This window comes from Ptychodera flava, chromosome 19 (genome assembly GCF_041260155.1).
Source record: "Ptychodera flava strain L36383 chromosome 19, AS_Pfla_20210202, whole genome shotgun sequence".
Lineage (NCBI taxonomy): Eukaryota > Metazoa > Hemichordata > Enteropneusta > Ptychoderidae > Ptychodera > Ptychodera flava.
Genome location: NC_091946.1, coordinates 17293154 through 17314700, shown reverse-complemented (window position 1 = coordinate 17314700; position 21547 = coordinate 17293154). Strand labels below are relative to the sequence as shown.

The following is a 21547-nucleotide window of genomic DNA, read 5'->3' as shown; positions in this document are numbered from 1 at the left end:
ACATCACAAGACTGCATAAATCTTATGTCTTGTGTCTTTTTTGGGAAACATAAATCAAATGGCCGAAAGACTAATAAAATTGACTCTTACATGATTACAAGTGTTCTAATGTACATATTATGGGTGGCTATTGTCGTTCGATAAGCAAAAGCATTGAAATAAACCTTTTCATTGTTGCAATTTAAAGATTTTTAACGAGGATTGAAATTTTGACATTGGACAGTAAGCTTTACATTTTTTCGCTATATTTTTTTCAGAAAGGATTTTACAGTTTCGCAAGACCAACGATATGGCAATTGTTTTCACTTTAACATGGATCCAAAAAGTACTAGACAATCGACAGGCACTGGACCTGACCAAGGTAATCAGAACAGGCATTCCTGTGGTCCGTGATTGAGACAATTACGTCTGAATGTTTATTCTTGCATTTTCGAGTGATTCCTTAGATACCATACATGCGTCAACGTTAACTTGCATGGAGTTTGTGAAAGGAAGAAGAAGAATGCAAATTGATTTATTACGTTCATATTTAGGTTTGACTTTGACGTTGTTCACGGAACAAGACGAGTATTTGAGTATTTATGGGCAAGACTCTGCCGCAGTAGTAGGAATAACGCCTCCAGGGAGTCAATATTTCCCGGAAGACCAAGGATTTTTTGCATTGCCAGGTACAGTGACGTCAGTATCGCTTTCAATGGTAAGTTTGCTCACCTTATATAGAAACTAGGTATCAAGTTTATAAAGGAGACACGTTTGCCTTGTCGACGATCATGAAGCACAAAACAAATGTGCTGATACACCCTTTAGTCTTTTTTAGACTCCGTTACAGGCCCTCTTTAGCAAACCAGCCGTCTTACACCCACGAAACGAGGTGGCTGAGTGACACGCACAGGCAATACCGAACAAGTTCAGCCGTGAAAGGGTCAAATCATTTTCTAAAAAATGGTAATAGAGACTTATTAGTCTTGATCTGGTTATCTATCTATGGATATGGCCAGATGGTCAATAGACGCCAATGAAATAACGTATCTAATCTGAAACCTCCTGGTTAGCTAACCTTCAGCCCAAAAAGTCGCTAAGCCACTGAAAGAACCAAAGACAGACAAAGACAAAATATAGGCAGACTGACAGGAAAGCCAAAACATAGATATAAAAACAGATGGACACCAACATAAGCTGCTACAAACTTCAAAGCTGCATCCAATGTTTACTTATTTAGATTGTAGCAATATCATAAAAGACGGCGTCTTTACCTTCCAGGGTAAACTTAATCGTCAAAAGTATCCCTATGGAAATTGTACAAACGAAATGGTCGACAGTGGCCTGGAGGATCGCGTAGCTTCCAGGTATAAGTCAGAGCAATACACTCTTGCGGTAAGAAGAATTATTTCTTAGCTGTCACTCTTTCTTTCTTTGTTGTAACAGAAGTGATGAAATTTTCATAGGCGTCGCCATATAAGGACACCTGCATAAGAATGATACTGTATCTTAACCACCGTTTCTCCTCAGGTCGTGTATGTAAAAGTTACACTTTAGCTGACAATATTCAACGACCATCACACGAACAATTTGCTTAACGTGTCACTTAAGTTGACAGTAGCCCCGTCCATTTTTCAAGACAAATTCCTTTTTCTTGCAGTCATGTGAGAAGGCGTGCCTCCAGAATGCCTTAGTGGTATACTGCGGTTGCACAGACACGTTGGGCATCGATGCACAGCAGTGCCTAATCCTGAATGAAACGCAAGGTAAAGTCTAGCAAGCATTCGTGTCCTTATGGCTGGTCATTGTGTATGAATTGCCCACATCTATTCTGCATTTTCATGTAATTATACATACTCAAATCTTTTTGACGTAATTTTATGTCAACTTGTCCGAAGGCTACTTAATTATCAGCTTTGCAGAGCACATTGATATTGCTTATCTTTTATCATACCCACTTTATTCTGTAACTTATGTTTGTGATAATAAATAATTGCCAAACTCTGCCTATACTTCAGAGAAACAACATGTGTAATATTTACGTAGTTAACGTCTAATATGTTGTTTATTTTTGTTTGTCCATAAAGTTGTTTGCAAAACACTGATTTATTACCTGTACCAGAAGGATTTACTCGAGTGCAATTGTCCCCCGCCTTGCAGGTGAGCCTAATTATTAACAGGTAATAATATCCATCGCAACAGTGTTGCAACGTGAAGAAGGGACATTGAGTTTAAGAAATCTACCCTAATGAAAGAAGCTCTTGTTAAATTCAACTCTTTACTGGTGATTTAACTAACCTTTCACGTGCAACCTAGGTAACAGGCCAGTTAACCCCGGGACATATATTCTCCGGACCTTTGCCACCTACCATTCCCCCTCCCCGACTATTTACCACCGGACACTTACCATAAAAGACATTTTGCACCCGGACATTTACCCACCCCTCTCTCTTAAAAGAGATACTTATCTTCACTTTCAAACAGTTTCATCTTGTTTGTCCGTTGCAAAGACTCTATGATATTTCAAACGACATGGTAAGATTGTTGGAGACACCCCTTAGATACGTTATATTTCTTTATTTTGATTATCATTAACAATGACCTTTTTGTGCTCCTATGCGACTTTGTATTCTTTTATTTCTTACAGTAGGTGCTCTTGTCCCACTTTAATTTGTGCTATGGTGATACGAGTAGTCGCATGCTCCTTTCTGATACAGTCCATGAATTTCCAGATCGATGGATAAGCTGAGCCGATAGCACGAGTAAAACGGTTGTGCCATCCTTCAAGGGCATGGTTGATTCTTGGCAGGTCTTCAATGTTGCGATCATGAACGTTCCACAATTTGTGGCAAAATAATTGGTCTCGTCTTCTGCCCCGACGTTGCTCACCAATATAAACTGTCGCAGAGTAGTCCGGAATCGTTTGTTCGTCATCACCACAATTCTTGACTAGATTTTCAAATGCCCTAACTGCATCCGCTATTGGTACGAATACAAGTGCTGATGTCATATGTATGTTAGCTCTAAAGTTGTTGCCGCTGATATACTTCTGTTGCAGGCCTTCACTTTATTGTTATTATTATTATATCTTTATTTCAGATTATAAATACCCCTAGCAAAACAACAATACATTTTAAAATATACCATAGGTTCCCTACCGCATTGTGGCCACTGGGTAGCCAATTCGATATCAAATTGTAGAAACTGTTCCCCATAACTTGTAAGCGTATCTTCATGAGGAATGGTAAAACCTTTCATGAATTGATGGGGCACATTTGGAGTGTGGTTTATAGTGTTCTTTTGTCTTCCTGCATCACTGCGGATCGTCGTTAACTGGGCAATCCTTGCGGCAGCGCATTCCGGTAAATTAGTGAGGGTCTTGTAAGTCATCAATTTTTGGGTCTCCTGAAACGCCATATACAGCTGATGAAATTAAGTAGTAGACGAAAACAAAATTTTGAAAGGAATCAATTTGGGTATTGCAAAGGGAACGCCTCAGCAATTCTTAGTTAAATATACTGGTTTGTTGATATTTATATGAAGTGTTACATGATCATATTTACTCTCACCAAATCATGCATAACTGATACGTATTTAAATATTTTTACTAACTTTGCATTGACCAAAGATTGTTGCCTGGCAAGGATATTCTGTGGTTTGAGTTTCATTGCGGCTCTGCATTTTAGAATCTCTATTGTTTCGTTTGTCTTGCCGATGTAATTGTCGGGTCGGAAGGTAGGGTTCCCATGAACCCCATGGATGTATTTTTTTAACCTACATTTTTGTAATCCTTAGGGTCTATATTTAATGAATTTTGATGTTCCCAAAAATCAAATCGTGTCCCATGGGGTTCATTTGGCGCCATCTTTGCCGCCATTTGGCCGCCATCTTGGATTTCAACGATGGGGTAGGAGTCACGTATCTACCGCTCGACGGAAACAGAAACAATAAAATACTATAAACCTTACATTTTTAGAAAGCCAAGATCATGGCCTTTTATTGATATATAACTTAATAGGGATTAATTAATATTCGAACGACGATTAGACTTCATATCGGCCATTGGCCGTAAATCGTAAAATTTGCGAAATTTCACACCCGATAATTAAGTTCCCGTTTCTCCAAACAATTTTTCATAAGGTATTTATATATTTTTTGGAAGAACTCAGTGCAATAAACAAGAAAAACAACATTAAAGTATGTGTCTTGAGATTGAGTGGGTGTATGAGCTTGTTTTCTTATTACGCGGTATGCCATATATCCGTGTGTAACATAAGGGGTAGGGGTAATGTTTCCCTTTCTGATTCGAATCATGAATGATGAAACCATATAAATGTTACATTTTGTAAAAGTGCTGCATCAGACCTTTCTAAAAATATATAGATTTATGGGGATAAGTTGCATATTTAAAAGTTACAAAGCTTAAACCTTTCGGTTTGTGTCGATTTCAAGTGATTTTTTAAGAACGAAATTACAACATATGGGGTAGGGGTAATGTTTCCCTTTTTGCCTCGAATCATGAATTACGAAACCATATAAATGTTATATTCTTTAAAAGCTCTGAAATGGGCCTTTCCAAACATGTATAGTTTTATTGGGAAAAGTCCATATTTTAAACTTACAAAGCTTATGCCTTTCAGTTTGTGTAAATTTTAAGTGATTTTTTAAGACGAAATTACAACATATGGGGTAGGGGTAATGTTTCCATTTCTGCCTCGAACCCTGGGTTATGAAACCATATAAATGTTATACTGTTTGAAAGCTCCGAAATTGGCCTTTCCAAACATGTATAGTCTTATGGGGAAAGGTCCATATTTTAAAGTTACAAAGCTTAAACCTTTCAGTTTGTGTCAATTTTAAGTGATTTTTTAAGAACGAAATTACAACATAATGGGTAGGGGTAATGTTTCCCTTTTTGCCTCGAATCATGAATTACGAAACCATATAAATGTTATATTCTTTAAAAGCTCTGAAATGGGCCTTTCCAAACATGTATAGTTTTTTGGGAAAAGTCCATATTTTAAACTTACAAAGCTTATGCCTTTCAGTTTGTGTCAATTTTAAGTGATTTTTTACGGACGAAATTACAACATATGGGGTAGGGGTAATGTTTCCATTTCTGCCTCGAACCCTGAATTAGAAACCATATAAATGTTATACTGTTTGAAAGCTCCGAAATTGGCCTTTCCAAACATGTATAGTTTTATTGGGAAAAGTCCATATTTAAAGTTACAAAGCTTAAACCTTTCAGTTTGTGTCAATTTTAAGTCATTTTTAAGAACGAAATTACAACATATGGGGTAGGGGTAATGTTTCCCTTTCTGCCTTGAACCATGAATTATGAAACCATATAAATGTTATACCTTTTGAAAGCTCTGAAATGGGCCTTTCCAAACATGTATAGTTTTATTGGGAAAAGTCCATATTTTAAAGTTACAAAGCTTATGCCTTTCAGTTTGTGTCAATTTTAAGTGATTTTTTAAACAAAATTATAATATAAGGGGTAGGGGTAATGTTTCCCGTTCTGCCTTGAACCATGAATTATGAAACCATATAAATGTTATACTGTTTGAAAGCTCTGAAATCGGCCTTTCCAAACATGTATAGTTTCATTGGAAAAAGTTGCATATTTGAAAGTTACAAAGCTTAAGCCGTCCAGTTTGTGTCAATTTTAAGTGATTTTTTGAACAATATGCACAAAACAGTTAGTCCGTTGGCCAGGTATCGAAATCATCCCCTCTAAGGCATTTTACCCACTATGATTTTCTGTTAGCTAGTATTCTCAGCTGTCATAATCTGCTTATTTTCCATTTAACTGATGGTGTGTGAGAGTGTAACGACTTGTTTGTGAAGGGCTGTCACGCCCTCCGTAGTAAAATAGGAATGGTTAGGGGTGACATATTTACCGCTAGTCGGAAACAAAAACAAAAAAGTACCATAAACAATACATTCTTAGAAAGCCCAGATATAAGCTTTTTACTTTTTTGATAATTATTCGACTTTAGATGGCGCCAATATTCCGTATGTATTTGGCGGTCAGTAGCCAAATCATTCACATAACGAACGTTGATATGGCCTGAAACTTCGGTAAATTCATTCAAGCAAACTCTTGTTTGATTAAGTTGATAGTTTTCCTTTCTTTTTTATTTCGAGTGTTTGCCATGGCATGACTGAAACGAACCTTGAAACGAAGGCTGTACGTACTAGTATCTATATTAGTCCGAGCCTGAGCGTGATCTGAGAGCAAACAGATCCGCAGATAATGCGAACGATCGATACCGTTACCAACAGACTCATTATGCAGAGCCGTGCCCCAAAACGCCCAACCATACTTGGCACTAATCATGATCCCAGTCCATTTCGAGCCGGGCTTTAAGGGAAGTGCGTGGCCTTTGAAAGACCCTTTGGTTTGGTTTTGTACCGTAGTATAGGAAGAAAACCCGACCTGTCGTCGTTGCTGTGAATGTTTGTGTTTTTTTAGCCTCGTTTTTTGCCTATTTGAAGAATCGTCTTTGCAGCCTTCCATCCTGCGTTCTGTGTAGCGAGTGTCTTCGATCGCTCTCTTAAGTTTGTGATGTACAACTGTCTTGAGTCCCGGTGCTTTATTGGGTGTAGAGGTAAATAGTTAGAGATCAGGGTGATAAATTGGTGCCGCAGTGTCTTTCCAGGTGTTGCCACTTTTGAAGGAATTCAACACTCGGTATTTTGGCCTGGTAAGTATTCTGTAAGGTGTACCTGTAGGCTACGTGGTACTGAATAGGGGCCACTTAGGTTTCAACACATTCGATACTCTTGGCTTTCGCTTATACCCCGTTGTATGAGTAACTGGGATCGGAAAGGGAAAGGCTTAATTAATATCCATCTTTGCTAATATTAATTCTCGTTTTGCTTACAGATGGCCACCTCTTCTTGTTTCGGTGAAAATTTGACTTTCAATTGGACAAAACATTGAGTATGACTTTCTTCTTGTGTTATTTAGGCCTATGAAAAATATGAAAATTGCATATATATTGTTGTCAAATATCTCAAATCTTAGATTGGAAGAGATAGGCTTAGGCTTCCCCGTCATTCTAAGCATGACCCCATGGGAAGTAAACGGTCGCTTACCTCAATCATATTAAAAGTAACACTATAATAGTGAGCTCTGATTTGCCCGACGGTCACGTGACTGTGCATGTATTTACGATATACTGTAAAGTTGGCCATTCCTATCTCCAAAGTGGGTTTCTTTCACATTGTTTGTATTTTCATCACAAGTTTCAATATACTGATATAATATAGCGATAAACAGCCCCTATAAGTGTGGTACACCACTCGAGCTCGGTTTTGACCATTTCACTCCTTCACTCCTTATACACACTGAAGTTCGTGCGTATATGTTGTTTACCGGTCGAAACCGTGTGGTATCCTTTCAAAGTGGTGCTTTATTGCTTATATATCTCTCGCGATACAATTAAAAAAGGGATTGATTGTTGCTGCTGTCATATCAACTTTGCATGACGACTATGACATCCAATTTAGTGTTTGTGGGTTTGGAATATATAATTTTGACATATTATAGCTGTTAACTTTCTTTCCCTAATTTGAGTTATTGAAATGAGTAAAACGTCTTTTATTAACCACCATTTTAACTTTTTAGTGCTATTTAATGCCTATAGAGTATATTTCTATGTTCCTTTTAACAAGTAAATGTCAGTAAAGTAACACAAACTTTTGAGTTTAGGCATTGTCACTGCATAATTTTTGAGTTTACCCCATCAAGCCATATCTTGTTGGAAAAACAACTGCGTTAGTGTTTCAGAGATATGATATTTATGTGGCTTCCTTATTCGCTGCGTTTGGTAGGAGAGGAAACATTACCCATACCCCTATCCCTTAAATGTAAAGTATAGAGGGATGTACGGCATACCATATATTAGGTAAACAATCGACGCACCCCATAAGTCTCAAGAAGATACACTCTTTTAATGTTTTTTACTTCTCTATTGCATTAAGTTCTTTCAAATGATATATAAATACCTTGTAAAAATTGTTTGGAGGAACATGAACTTAATTATTGGGTTTGAAATTAAGCAAATTTTACAATTTACATTTCATGTCCGATATAAAATCTAATCGATTTTTGAATATCGATTTATCCCCATTTAGTTGTATACCAATGGTAAGGGGATTATCTGGGCTTTCTAAGAATGTATTGTTTATGGTACTTTTTGTTTTTGTTTCCGACTAGCGGTAAATATGTTACCCCTAACCAATTCCTATTTTACTACTGAGGGCGTGACAGCCCTTCACAAACAAGTCGTTACACTCTCACACACCATCAGTTAAATGGAAAATAAGCAGATTATGACAGCTGAGAATACTAGCTAACAGAAAATCATAGTGGGTAAAATGCCTTAGAGGGGATGATTTCGATACCTGGCCAACGGACTAACTGTTTTGTGCATATTGTTCAAAAAATCACTTAAATTGACACAAACTGGACGGCTTAAGCTTTGTAACTTTCAATATGCAACTTTTTCCAATGAAACTATACATGTTTGGAAAGGCCCATTTCAGAGCTTTCAAACAGTATAACATTTATATGGTTTCATAATTCATGGTTCAAGGCAGAACGGGAAACATTACCCCTACCCCTTATATTATAATTTTGTTTAAAAAATCACTTTAAAATTGACACAAACTGAAAGGCATAAGCTTTGTAACTTTAAAATATGGACTTTTCCAATAAGACTATACATGTTTGGAAAGGCCAATTTCAGAGCTTTCAAACAGTATAACATTTATATGGTTTCATAATTCATGATTCGAGACAGAAAGGGAAACATTACCCCTACCCCATATGTTGTAATTTTGTTCTTAAAAATTACTTAGAATTGACACAAACTGAAAGGCATAAGCTTTGTAAGTTTAAAATATGGACTTTTCCCAATAAAACTATACATGTTTGGAAAGGCCCATTTCAGAGCTTTTAAAGAATAAACATTTATATGGTTTCGTAATTCATGATTCGAGGCAAAAGGGAAACATTACCCCTACCCCATATGTTGTAATTTCGTTCTTAAAAATCACTTGAAATCGACACAAACCGAAAGGTTTAAGCTTTGTAACTTTTAAATATGCAACTTATCCCCATAAATCTATATATTTTTAGAAAGGTCTGATGCAGCACTTTTACAAAATGTAACATTTATATGGTTTCATCATTCATGATTCGAAACAGAAAGGGAAACATTACCCCTACCCCTTATGTTACATACGGATATGTGGCTTAACGCGTAATAAGAAACAAGCTCATGCACCCACTCAATCTCAAGACACATACTTTTAATGTTGTTTTTCTTGTTTATTGCACTGAGTTCTTCCAAAAAATATATAAATACCTTATGAAAAATTGTTTGGAGGAACGGGAACTTAATTATTGGGTGTGAAATTTCGCAAATTTTACGATTTACGGCCAAGGCCGATATAAAGTCTAATCGACGTTCGATATTAATTAATCCCTATTAAGTTATATATCAATAAAAAGGCCATGATCTTGGCTTTCTAAAATGTAAGGTTTATAGTATTTTATTGTTTCTGTTTCCGTCGAGCGGTAAATACGTGACCCCTACCCCATTGTTGAAATCCAAGATGGCGGCCAAAATGGCGGCAAAGATGGCGCCAAATGAACCCCATGGGACACGATTTGATTTTGGGAACATCAAAATTCATTAAATATAGACCCTAAGGATTACAAAAATGTAGGTTAAAAAAATACATCCATGGGGTGCATGGGAACCCTACCTTCCGACTAGACTAATGTAATTGTCATTTAAAGTCTTTACTAGGGCCGTGCAGGACTTTTCCTCTGGTACTTCTGACAAACTCCGTAGTTGAACAACTACAAATTGTCTACTGTATACAATCTGTCAGTTCCTGTGTCGATGACGACAGTTGCGCACAAAGACAAGTCACCGATCAATGTGGATCTTTATGACACTGTGCCACTTTTGTTTGAGTTTAAATATGAATCAGGGTGACACACTGTTACCGAAAAGTATTTGAAAATGAGATGTCGACACTTTTTTACACCTGTTTAAGCCAAAAAAAAAAAAGAAATGTTTCTGGTCAGGCCTTTCTTTAAAAAATGGTGCGGCGACGCGGCTTTTTTTTTTTTTTTTCCTCCTCCTCAAGGGAGGGAGCAGGGTCAGTTAAAGCGCCAAAGCTTAGCGGCTATTTGCATATCATTTGCATATCATTAATTTATATTTGCATATGGATGTAAGCTTGCACATGCATCCACACATACTTAAAAACTATCTATTGTTGATTGACCAATCAGAGTGCTCAATTCAGGGTGTTTTATCTACTCGTAAAGCCTTGGTCACCAAATTCCAGAAACGAATGACAGCGCCATAGTAAAGTACTGTCCAATCAAAAGTGATAATGTCATATTCTGTAGACATCTGGTACGTTTTAATATTCAAATTTGGTAACACAGCGGAAACAAGCTGCAACACAACATCTGCTGGGTACAAACATAAACTAATGTGCCCTAGGGCATTTAAACTAATGTGCCCTAGGGCATTTATAGATGTTCCATTACATGGAAGGCTATTTCACAAATAAAAGTTTTAATTCATATCCTAAACATGTTACATTGACAAAGGGGACGGTTGACGTAAACACATTGAAAACGAAAACATATCAGTTAGGGGCGATAGTTTTTAAGTCGGATAAAACCCTCGTACTCGGGCTCTTCTGGTATATAAAGTCCAACCCTATGATAAAATGTCTCGGCCTGCGGCCTCGACATTTTATCGTTGGTTTGGACTTTATATACCAGAAGAGCCCTTGTACTTGGGCTTTATCCTATACATGTACACTCACAACAAATGCAATGGTAACACACAAGTGTGCAGTTTGAACATCATGGAAACTCTTTATTACACTTAAATAAATCATCACAGTATTGTAATTACAATTGCAAATATAGCTGCAAGCAGCGATGACCGGGTTTCGACACAAGTGGCAGCATAAGAGCAAAAAAAAAATAGATTGTGCGCATAATTAATGAGGTACAGGATGCAGTGTCATAAGGTCTCCCATCATACCAGATATGAAGTCTGTAGCACTTGTGGTTACCAAGTTGTGGACATATAGGTATATTCAAGGTCAAAGGTCATCGAGGTCACATGACATTTTGTCAAAAATTTTTTATTGCTAAGCTATCCCTATATACCAAAAATCAGACCTCTAGCCCTATAGACTGGCTCAGAATTAGATATGCGCATAATTAATTAGGTACAGGATGTGGTGTCATAAGGTCTCCCATCATACCAAATATGAAGGGTCTAGCACTTGGGGTTACTTAGTTATGTCCAAATATGTATATATAAGGTCAAAGGTCATGAAGGTCACATGACATTTTGTCAAAAAAATTGTATTGCTAAGTTATCCCTATATACCAAAAATCAGACCTCTAGCTCTATTGGCTGGACTCAAAATTAGATATGCGTATAATTAATGAGGTCTGGTCACATGACATATTTGCAACAGATTTCTATCCCATAGTAGTCCCTGTGTACCAAAATTCGGATCTCTAGCCCTATTGGTTAGCCTAGAATTAGATATGCGCATAATTAATGAGGTCTGGTCACGTGACATATTGCAATAGATTTCTATCCATAGTAGTCCCTGTGTACCAAATTTGGATCTCTAGCCCTATTGGTTAGCCTAGAATTAGATATGCGCATAATTAATGAGGTCTGGTCACGTGACATATTTGCAATAGATTTCTATTCCATAGTAGTCCCTGTGTACCAAAATTCGGATCTCTAGCCCTATTGGTTAGCCTAGAATTAGATATGCGCATAATTAATGAGGTCTGGTCACGTGACATATTTGCAATAGATTTCTATCCCATAGTAGTCCCTATGTACCAAAATTGGGATCTCTAGCCCTATTGGTTTGCCTAGAATTAGATATGCGCATAATTAATGAGGTCTGGTCACGTGACATATTTGCAATAGATTTCTATCCCATAGTAGTCCCTGTGTACCAAAATTCGGATCTCTAGCCCTATTGGTTAGCCTAGAATTAGATATGCGCATAATTAATGAGGTCTGGTCACGTGACATATTTGCAATAGATTTCTATCCCATAGTAGTCCCTGTGTACCAAAATTCGGATCTCTAGCCCTATTGGTTACCCTAGAATTAGATATGCGCATAATTATGAGGTCAAGGTCTCGTGACCTGACCCAAAATATTTTGGTGAACATTAACAGCCAATGATCGTCTATGTCAAAAAAGAACCAGACTCCTAGCTCTATTGGCTAGCCTATAATGGGCATTTGTAAATCCATAGGGGAGGTCAAAGGTCACTGAAAAATATGAAAAATAATACTTTAAAAATCTTCTTCTAAAAATCGGCAACACCTGTGACCTTGATATTTAGCATGAAGGGGCCTAACCCTATGGTCTACAAAAATATAGGACAGAATTTTGATTGGTTATTTTTATGCAAATTAGGTCAATTTAAAGTTTATTTTCAAAATGGGTGAAGGTCACGTGACCTTTTGTTATGGTCATGTGACCAAAAAATTACTTTTGCTGAGTTGTACCTGTGTACCAAATATGAAGTCTCTAGGTGCAACGGTGTTTGCGTGGTAGTTGCAAAGCAAGCGGAAGAAGAAGAAGAAGAAGAATAATAATAATAAAAAACAGAACGATTACTATAGGGTTTCGCACCCATGGTGTCGAAACCCTAATTAAAACAGAAGATTCAGATTGAAACTTTGAGAGCAAGAAATGGTTCGTCTGATTAGAGTTTCATTAATACATATATTGCTCATAAATTGTCAAAACTTGCCAACAAAGAGGAAAATTCACAAGTTTAAGCTTTACACGATTCAAATATAATTGAGTTTTATATCATTTTTGAACGACAAACACCGTGAATAATTTTTCATCACGGGGATAGATTTCAACTACGCCCCCCCCCCCCCCCCCCGCCGCATAACTTCTACTTCCACTGAACATCGTCGTTCGATTCTTGATTTTAAAAATACCACCAAGATGATCACAAGACATGAACTAAGTACAACTAGAATCCCTCGAAAATCAGGTGTAAAATCTTTCAGAGAACGTGTCAGAGTCTGCAGAGTGGAACCACACGCGACGCCAGGATCTATGTCAACACGTTATAAACCTGTCGACCAACATGGCCGCCGCCATTTTGAATTTATGCAATGTGAACTCGATCGCGATCGTGATCGTACTCAGACAAAACTCATCATTGTACAATCATAATCAACCTCACCAGTCAACTCTTGTTTCTTTTGCGGTCCATTTCGTTGATCAAAGCATGGAATGTGATCAAAGGCCCTGCTAGTGCTACACCGCTACCTCTGTGAATACTTGTCCGCGATGTATACTGTCTATTGTTGGTCGTAGTAGTCGTTCTGGAATGAAAATTTGTGAACAACCCAGCCGATTCTTCTATTGTTTTAACGTTCCTCTCAACACTTCCGGACAACTTATCTGATGCATACCATACTTCACACCTTCCACTCTTTCACCAGGTTAAAAGTTACAGTGAGCGCTTATGTGTAGACAATGCATGCATCAGCTGGTAGCTACGCAGAGCGTATGAACTAAAGGATGGCGGGAATATTTTAAAGCGTAGCGGGGAGAATCAAAGCGTAGCGGGGGGGGGGGAGGCCAAAGCGTAGCGGGACCGCTATGGCCTGGGGATAACACTGAGTTTTGTGGTTTTATCAATATAGTAACATTTAAACTGTTCATGCAGTCACTGATCATGTGCCCCAAAGAATTTTCTTTCTCTTCAGCCGTTTTGGTTTGGTGTTATAGTACTCAGTATGTAGTGTGCCACAGCCGCCGGCCTCAAACCAGGAAAAAAAAGGGTGACGCGCTGTTGTTCAAGTGACGCGCGCGCTGACCAGAAACATTTCATTTTTTTTTTGGCCTAAAATCTTTCAATGGCCTTGCTTATAATCACATGCCATCTCATCTTGTCAAAATTCATAGACATCGTCTTTTTATGTGAAATGTTTCCTACAAGTTGAATAGCTAATCTCACCGTCCCTTTTTCGACTGCCACGGAAAGCGAACAATATCAGTTGAAAATTTCCTCCGCAAAGTAGTCAGCCTTATTCAGTGTATTTTATATGTTGCTGATGGCATTAGTAAATTTTTCATGAAACATTTAACACACATACTGTCTGTAAAACGTGATATTGATGATGTATGTAACTTTCGATGCGATCGTTTACAACCCGGTTTTGACAAAAAAAGTCAAAATCAAACAAGAGACAAATTCTATTTGTCGCTCAGTGTCAGGGCTAAGGTTAGGTATAGGGAAAGCAAATTAAATGATTCACATAGAGACATTATTGTAGGATATAGTAGTTATTTTAGTGTCATTTGTAGAATTTGGGTTATATAATGCATAATTAGATGTACAATGTCAAGTTCAAGATTAACTTTTCAAACGAACACCTGCAGACAACTCAGCGTGGTGCAGTGGTTAGAGTGGGGTTATTAGTTCAGGTAAGCCAAGTTCGAACCACTGAAGGCATAGTTTCGAAAAAATGGAAAGTTTAGTTACTTAGAAAAATCCAATCGCGAGGCGTACAGTAATGTACCAAGCAGGAGTTAGCCATATACGAGCTGAAAACGAAGTATTCCCGAGCGTTTGGGTTCCCTTATTTTTTCATCATTTCTCTCCAAGTATCCGAGCCCCATTCTAATCTCTTGCCCCCAAACACATCATTGCCCCTTTTAGAACGTACCACTTGACACACTTGACATCATTTCGACAGGGCCACATTTTCGTACATATTTGTAGGGGGTAAATAATGCGGATGGTAGATGTCTTGGATGGTAAATGGTTGTTGGTACTAGGAGAGGGGGGGGGGGTTAAATGTCTGGTGGCGATTGTTCTAAGAGAATTTGTTTGGTTGGTAACTTTCCTGGAACCTGCTGAATATAATAATGCAATTTTAACCTAATATGTTCAACATAATTATATGACTTACGCCTGGAAGATTCTGTCCTTCTTTCCTTTGTTATTTTCAAGTTCAATGTAGCGACATTGCAGTTGAATATCATGGTAACAATAAACATCAGTATAAATATATTGGGTTCTTGTATAACCAATATTAATATTAATATCGCAACCACAGTGACAATAAACTCTTTTATTCTAATTGTAATTGCTTTCGGCAAAATTATAATACCACTATCATCATCATCATCATCATCATCATCATCATCATCATCATCATCAGATAGTCATCATCACCATAATCATAATCATCACCATCATCATCATCATCATCATCATCATCATCATCATGATAGCCATCATCATCATGATAGCCATCATCATGATAGCCATCATCATCATCATCATCATCATCATCATCATCATTATCATCGTCTTAGTTGTCTTCGCCGCCATCTTTTCATGATAAGTATCGTAACCGCCCATAACACAACAGATGGAACTCTACCAATAATCCATTATGACTCGTAAATTTGTCATCTATTTCACACACCACTGACGGCATTTAACCAATACTTAAATTCCAGCGAATCGAAATTCTTCATGACGATATCGCAATCACAGTGGCCATCTCATGCTTATTTGGTGAGTGAAAGTCTTATCTTATTGAATGAATTTTTTGCAAATATAAAAACAGGAAACTCGCGCATGCTCACTACCTACAGAAATTAGTGTTTTTGTGTTTTTGAATGTATTACATGGATAATTCGTAAAAGTGATAGTACAATGATATAAAATGTCACTTTAGAAATATAACGGTACGCATGCTCTTAAATTTATATACTGATTTTCTTTGTTTAAATATTTCAGAAAAATTTACTCAAGCTAGTGAGGGCCAATAACCCCAAAACTCGCATTTTGTATGATTTGGAAACTACCAGGTAAGGTTGACAAGTTCAATAGCAATACGAGTCAAAAATAAGCATCTAGTTGTAGCTTGAAATACTCAATCTTTTCGCTGTGTTTGAACTTAATGCCTTGTGGCTGTACACATTCCCAGAAACATCAAACATTTTTAGAGTGAGTTCTTGCAGTCTAATCCTGAGGCCCAAAGGTTAAGTACAAAATGCCACCTACTTTTCACTGGAAATAGGGACGTACTTGAAATATAAATATGCTGTGTATGCACATTCAATAATTAGTCGACTAGCTTTCAATTACACTTACACCACTATATACAGTCAACCTCATCTTTTAAAAAAGTAGTAGTTTATCTTTTGTATTTCTTTACTTCGATGACTAACAGGAGTAAATATCAAATTGCAGAGTATGGAAAATACAATTACACACAAACATACAACTGTCAAAAGTAAAAAAAAACAAATTACACATGAACGATGAACATACAAATCACGAATGAAAATAATTAGTCATCCTAAATTTAAAAAGATTAAATTTGTCAAAAATGTCAATATCGATCTGAATTTTGATATATCTTTATAAGTGCTAAAGACAAATGGTATAAAGATGTGTTTACGAACATTTATTCTTGGAAAGCGTACCAGAAACGGAAGAAAACGTGTAGTTTCTGTGAGATTTAGGTCAAGAACAATTTACCACAGAATGAACACATTTTTATTGAAAACTAAGATCAGAAGCCTTCCTATGCTTGTGTAAGAGAGACAATTTGAAAAATTTGCAGAATTGTGTGTATCTTGAAGAACAATGGCGCATACTTGGTTAAAAACAAATGTTTCAAAGTTTTTTTCAAGAACATTAAACTTTATCGACAAGATTCGTTTGCCCTTTTTTAGATGAGAGAACAGAATTCGATAGCGCTGCGTACCAGAGGGACATACATACTCAAGATTATTGCCATTTTTCTTGAAATCACATCGTTTGAAGCTGTAAGGGTGCGGATTAAAAATATGACCAGAAAAATTGGATGTTACTATTCTGCTTTTTAAGATAATTTACATTCAATCACCCATTACCCCATGATTTGAGCACCACACACAACTTCGCTTAAGATAATCACCCATTACCCGATGATTTGAGCACCACACACAACTTCGCAAATTTGACCCTGTCAAAGAAAACAAAAGAATGTTGATAGAATATTGTTATTTACTTACACATTTGATTCTAAAACGTCTACTATATGTAGTATTTCCTATATAAACAATGGCATTGCAGTTACTGAGCCAATAACGAAAATGCCACCTTTTCCATATATTGAAATTTGTAAAAATGCCGAGTCAGCACATTTGTATCTGCGGCTTTTCAAATGAAAACCTACAATTATGGTGCATTCTAAAATCAAGCTAGGTGACATAGTAATTGTATTACATTTTTTCAATAGAGCATCTTTCAATGAACTATTTTTGAAAGTTTTTCAGGAAATTGACAATATTCCTAGTATGTTTTCTGACATTTCTACATGCAATCCTATGCCATGGCTAATTTTGCATAGCCCCTGTGTAGTCTACTACCTTTAGACTTAAAGGGACAAAGTCGCCCATTTTTTGTGAATTTTTTTTTTGATACAAGAAACTACTTATATTGTTAGACATGTTGAAAGATACTGAATGAATAGGTGACTATGCATATATTCGACCCTGGTTTTAGACACAGTGAGTGAAACCATCGCGAAAATGAATTAATGGTCATGACCATGTATCGTGTCTAAAACCGGGGTCGAATATATGCATAGTCACCCATTCATTCAGTATCTTTCAACATGTCTAACAATATAAGTAGAATCTTGTATCAAACAAATTCACAAAAAATTAGCGACTTTGTCCCTTTAAAGTTGCCGAAATATTTGCAAATGCACTATCTTGAGTCCTTACATAGACTTATTATTGTTTATGCAAAAAAAGACATCGCGTACGTGCATACAAATATTTATATTCATATAATGTATTGCAGGTTTATCTGTATGAATATCGCAGATGTGTAATCTCAATACATCATAGAAAGAAGGTCTATCACATTGCAAATCGATATTTACAAAGCAATCGTCGATAGTGTTTTACTGGAATGCAGAAACATAAAAGGGTTGGAGTTTAATGTCTCTATATATTTCTACAAACATTAATACGTGTTTTCGTGGTTTTTTTTCCATGTTTAGAGCTAACCTAGTCCGCTTAAGGGTGTATTTCGAAACTCTGAATTACGACTTGACGTCGGAGTTGCCCGCCCATACGGTAAGATGTAGTTCTGTTCCGTACAATATCTTTAACTTCGAGGGGGTTTCCAGGCAGAAAGATTGACATGGCGAAATATTCCTTCAAAACAGCCAATACAATTTTAGAGTCAGTCCCATTGGAAGAGTCTTACATTAAATTAAAAGATTGGTTGCTACCACATATTTGTATTATTATCGCCTCATGCTCCGCGGCGGAGAATTTTGTCAACAGATTTTTTTAATGACATTTATGTTTATAATCTAGGTCTCCTGTAAATGTATATGTAGTGCCAATCATTCTTTGTTAGGGACATACAAAACGTGCGCTCTAAAAGCTGTGTAGGGTTACAGACATTACACAAGAAAATATATCTGATATACTCATTAGAAATAAATTGAGTAAGCACACAAATTTGCATGCCATTGTAAGGTAAGGTATTGCGCTACGCCGTTGCTATTTTATTATAAAGATAGCTATGAAAGTTTGGAAAAGCGGATACGACTTTGTCAACCAACTTTTAATGTTAGTTTTTCCTTTGCCCTGACTTATGCAGTGGGAAGACCTACTGAGCGATATCGGCGGTACTCTCGGATTGTACGTTGGATTTTCAGTCATCACGGTCTGTGAATTTATGAGACTTATTCTGGGTCTGTGCCGAAGAGGTTGTTCCAAGAGGCAAGAAACGAGGGGATGATAATAGCACCAGAAAGGAACCTTGATAACCAACTCAGATGGACCTACAGAAGGACATTAATAACCAGAAAATTGTCTAAAGGTCACGGGTGTTGAGTTTGCAGTGCACTTATTACGCACCAAAGATGTGTCAAATGAGAGGGGGGACAATCATTCTTTGCCGTTGTCGTAAATAGTCTATGAGCACCGCAAAGTCGAGGCAGTCTGGCTAGAAAGAATTGTCATCCAGTGAATAATTGCCCATGGTTAAAAGTCTTTAATGCTACTTCCACTGATCAATGATCCGTTGATCAATGCAATATTGCAATGGTTTTCAAGCCCTGAAGAATTTTTCAGACATTTGTCTGGAATGAAATCTATGGTAATTAGAATAAATAGCGATTAAAAATTTTGTTAGATTTAGAGCACGAACAATCAGTTAAACAGTTACATGTATATTAAATAATTTCACTTTTCGGTTTACAAAGTAAGTTAATCGATCCATGGTAATCTATAATATAGAGAAATGTTGCTTTAGAATATATACGCCAATCAAATTTCCTTGACTTATCACTACCCTTCCATAGAATTTGTCCAATTTTGCTAACACGTAATGCTCAATTAAACTGGTCATTTCATAAGACATGCGTCGGTCAAATGAGGGTATTACCAGAATGATATCCTAAAAATAGACATATGTGGCGACACATATAGAACATGTTATGGACAGATATTAACAAAATTAACAAGATCAATCTCTGTCGATAACAATGAAGTTTCATACATTCTTTCAGATTCTCGTCCGTTTTTCAATGTGAAGTTTACTGTCAAGATTCTACATAGCATCAGGATGTTTAATTTGTTTTAAATACAATCAATCTGTAAACATGGCATGAATCATTTGTCTGTTTTATTGTTATGGACGCTATGTTGAGAAACGTTATGCAAAGATAGCTATGAATGAAGGCGGATTGTTATCTCGTCAGTTTCTCCTTAATATCCTGTATTTACACATAGTTTTAATTCTTTCTGACGTGACTCAACTCTAACCAATTAAAGTCAAAGACACTTCTTACTTTCCCACCAAAACCGTCTATATCACAGCCTGAATAAACCACTTTACTATTGTTTATGTATTGTGTATGTAAGCAACACAGTGTATGCGTACACCCAGGGCGCACAGCTCACCCCTAGAACTGGTCATTAGTCATCTACCCACTGATGCATTATGTTATTGTAGCAGTAGTTAATTGTAGCTGTTGTAATAAAGTTTGAAGAAATAAAGCCGCCGTCTTTGCCTCCGTCACTTGAACTCGAAAATTCCTGCTTCACAAACAATCCCACACACGTTAAGAACTGTTCAAAGGCACGCTTTGTCGTAATCATTACTCGTTGTATTAAATGTCACCGAAGTATTTTCATATTACTGTCTTCCGTACCATTTTATCAGGTCAAGGAATCGACTGAAGTTGAGGTAGAAACCACTTCGAGACTAATTCCTCCCCCTCTTTGTAATAGTTCTCTTATATATCGTGTTATTTCAATAAATGTTGTCTTTTTCTAAGTGCCTAGATTGTGATATATTTATTATGATATATGTTCACCATAATGTTTTGAAGAACACAAATTCTATAGCTCTTAAATTCATAAAAATTGGTGAAATATTGCACTAAAATTTTAGTGTTCAAAATTACAGAACTCAGAGGGTTAAAAGTAGTGGCCGGTGACAAAGTCAACGCACGCGTACGGATCTTCTTGCTTGCCAATTCCCTTTGAATGTCATTTCCTGCCATCGATTTCATATATCTTGTTGTCTCGCTATTTGAATGATTGTCAATCTCTTTAATTCTAATACAGATATCCCAAAGATACCACTTGAGCAACCAATCACTAGGGCGGCATGCATACCGTGAATTGTGAGCGGTTTATGGTCAAGTTGTGAGGGGAAGCATTTAAATATGCTTGTCACATTTAAAACATCGAAAAGATCGGTCCGCTATGATATCTAGGTTTTTTTGAGAAAAACAAAACTTAGGTACAAACCATGTTTACCATGTAAGCTTGTTTGAAAGATAAAGCCCATGATAGAGACGAATTACGAGGAGATTGAAATAGGAAACATTTGACAAACCTTTTTATGCACATCTACGTGATCGGAGAGAAGAATTGCAATTAATGAACTTTCAATAATCTTAAAACGATCTTGAAGCAATACTGTATAATTGAAATAAGAAAGCAATGGAATATTGACAATGGAATAAAATAATAAGTAAGGTTTTGTCGAATGCATAAAAAAGTGCCACTCACACACATCTGCGACATTGGCCAAATTTTGCTTTATTTTCGTTTGCCGCAAAGTCATTAATCAAATAAACTCTGTTACTGATCTGAACGCATATGTTTCGTGCACTTTTGTTTGTACTACTGTTTGTATTTTGCATTTACTATTTTCGAGCTCAATAATAATAATTAATATAAGTATTATATAGAAATAATAACGCGAATAATAATAGGTTCAATTTCCGTGAAAATTTCACCATAAGGGTACTTTGAGTCGAAAAGACCAAATATGATATCGATTTTACTGCTCCATGTTTCCATGGTAACCATTTTAGGGGTTGAAAATTTCATTTTTTCTTATATCCAATGAAAAGTTACTTTGATTGATATGAAAATTAATCAAATTACCTAGT

General features: G+C 36.7%; 1 protein-coding gene across 5 annotated transcripts in view; it reads left to right on the top strand.

Moving 5' to 3' along the window:
* LOC139118750 (uncharacterized) overlaps positions 1-21175 on the top strand; it is a 56992-nt gene extending 35817 nt beyond the window's left edge. For all 5 annotated transcript variants that reach the window (XM_070682179.1, XM_070682178.1, XM_070682177.1 and 2 more), the window contains 9 exons: positions 258-361; positions 534-697; positions 1261-1374; positions 1640-1745; positions 2067-2139; positions 15579-15636; positions 15862-15932; positions 18125-18200; positions 18736-21175. In XM_070682179.1, coding sequence (XP_070538280.1) covers positions 258-361; positions 534-697; positions 1261-1374; positions 1640-1745; positions 2067-2139; positions 15579-15636; positions 15862-15932; positions 18125-18200; positions 18736-18876 — 907 coding nt within the window. In that variant the 3' untranslated portion in view covers positions 18877-21175. The remainder of the gene's footprint in view (positions 1-257; positions 362-533; positions 698-1260; positions 1375-1639; positions 1746-2066; positions 2140-15578; positions 15637-15861; positions 15933-18124; positions 18201-18735) is intronic.
* The last annotated feature ends 372 nt before the right edge of the window (positions 21176-21547 follow it).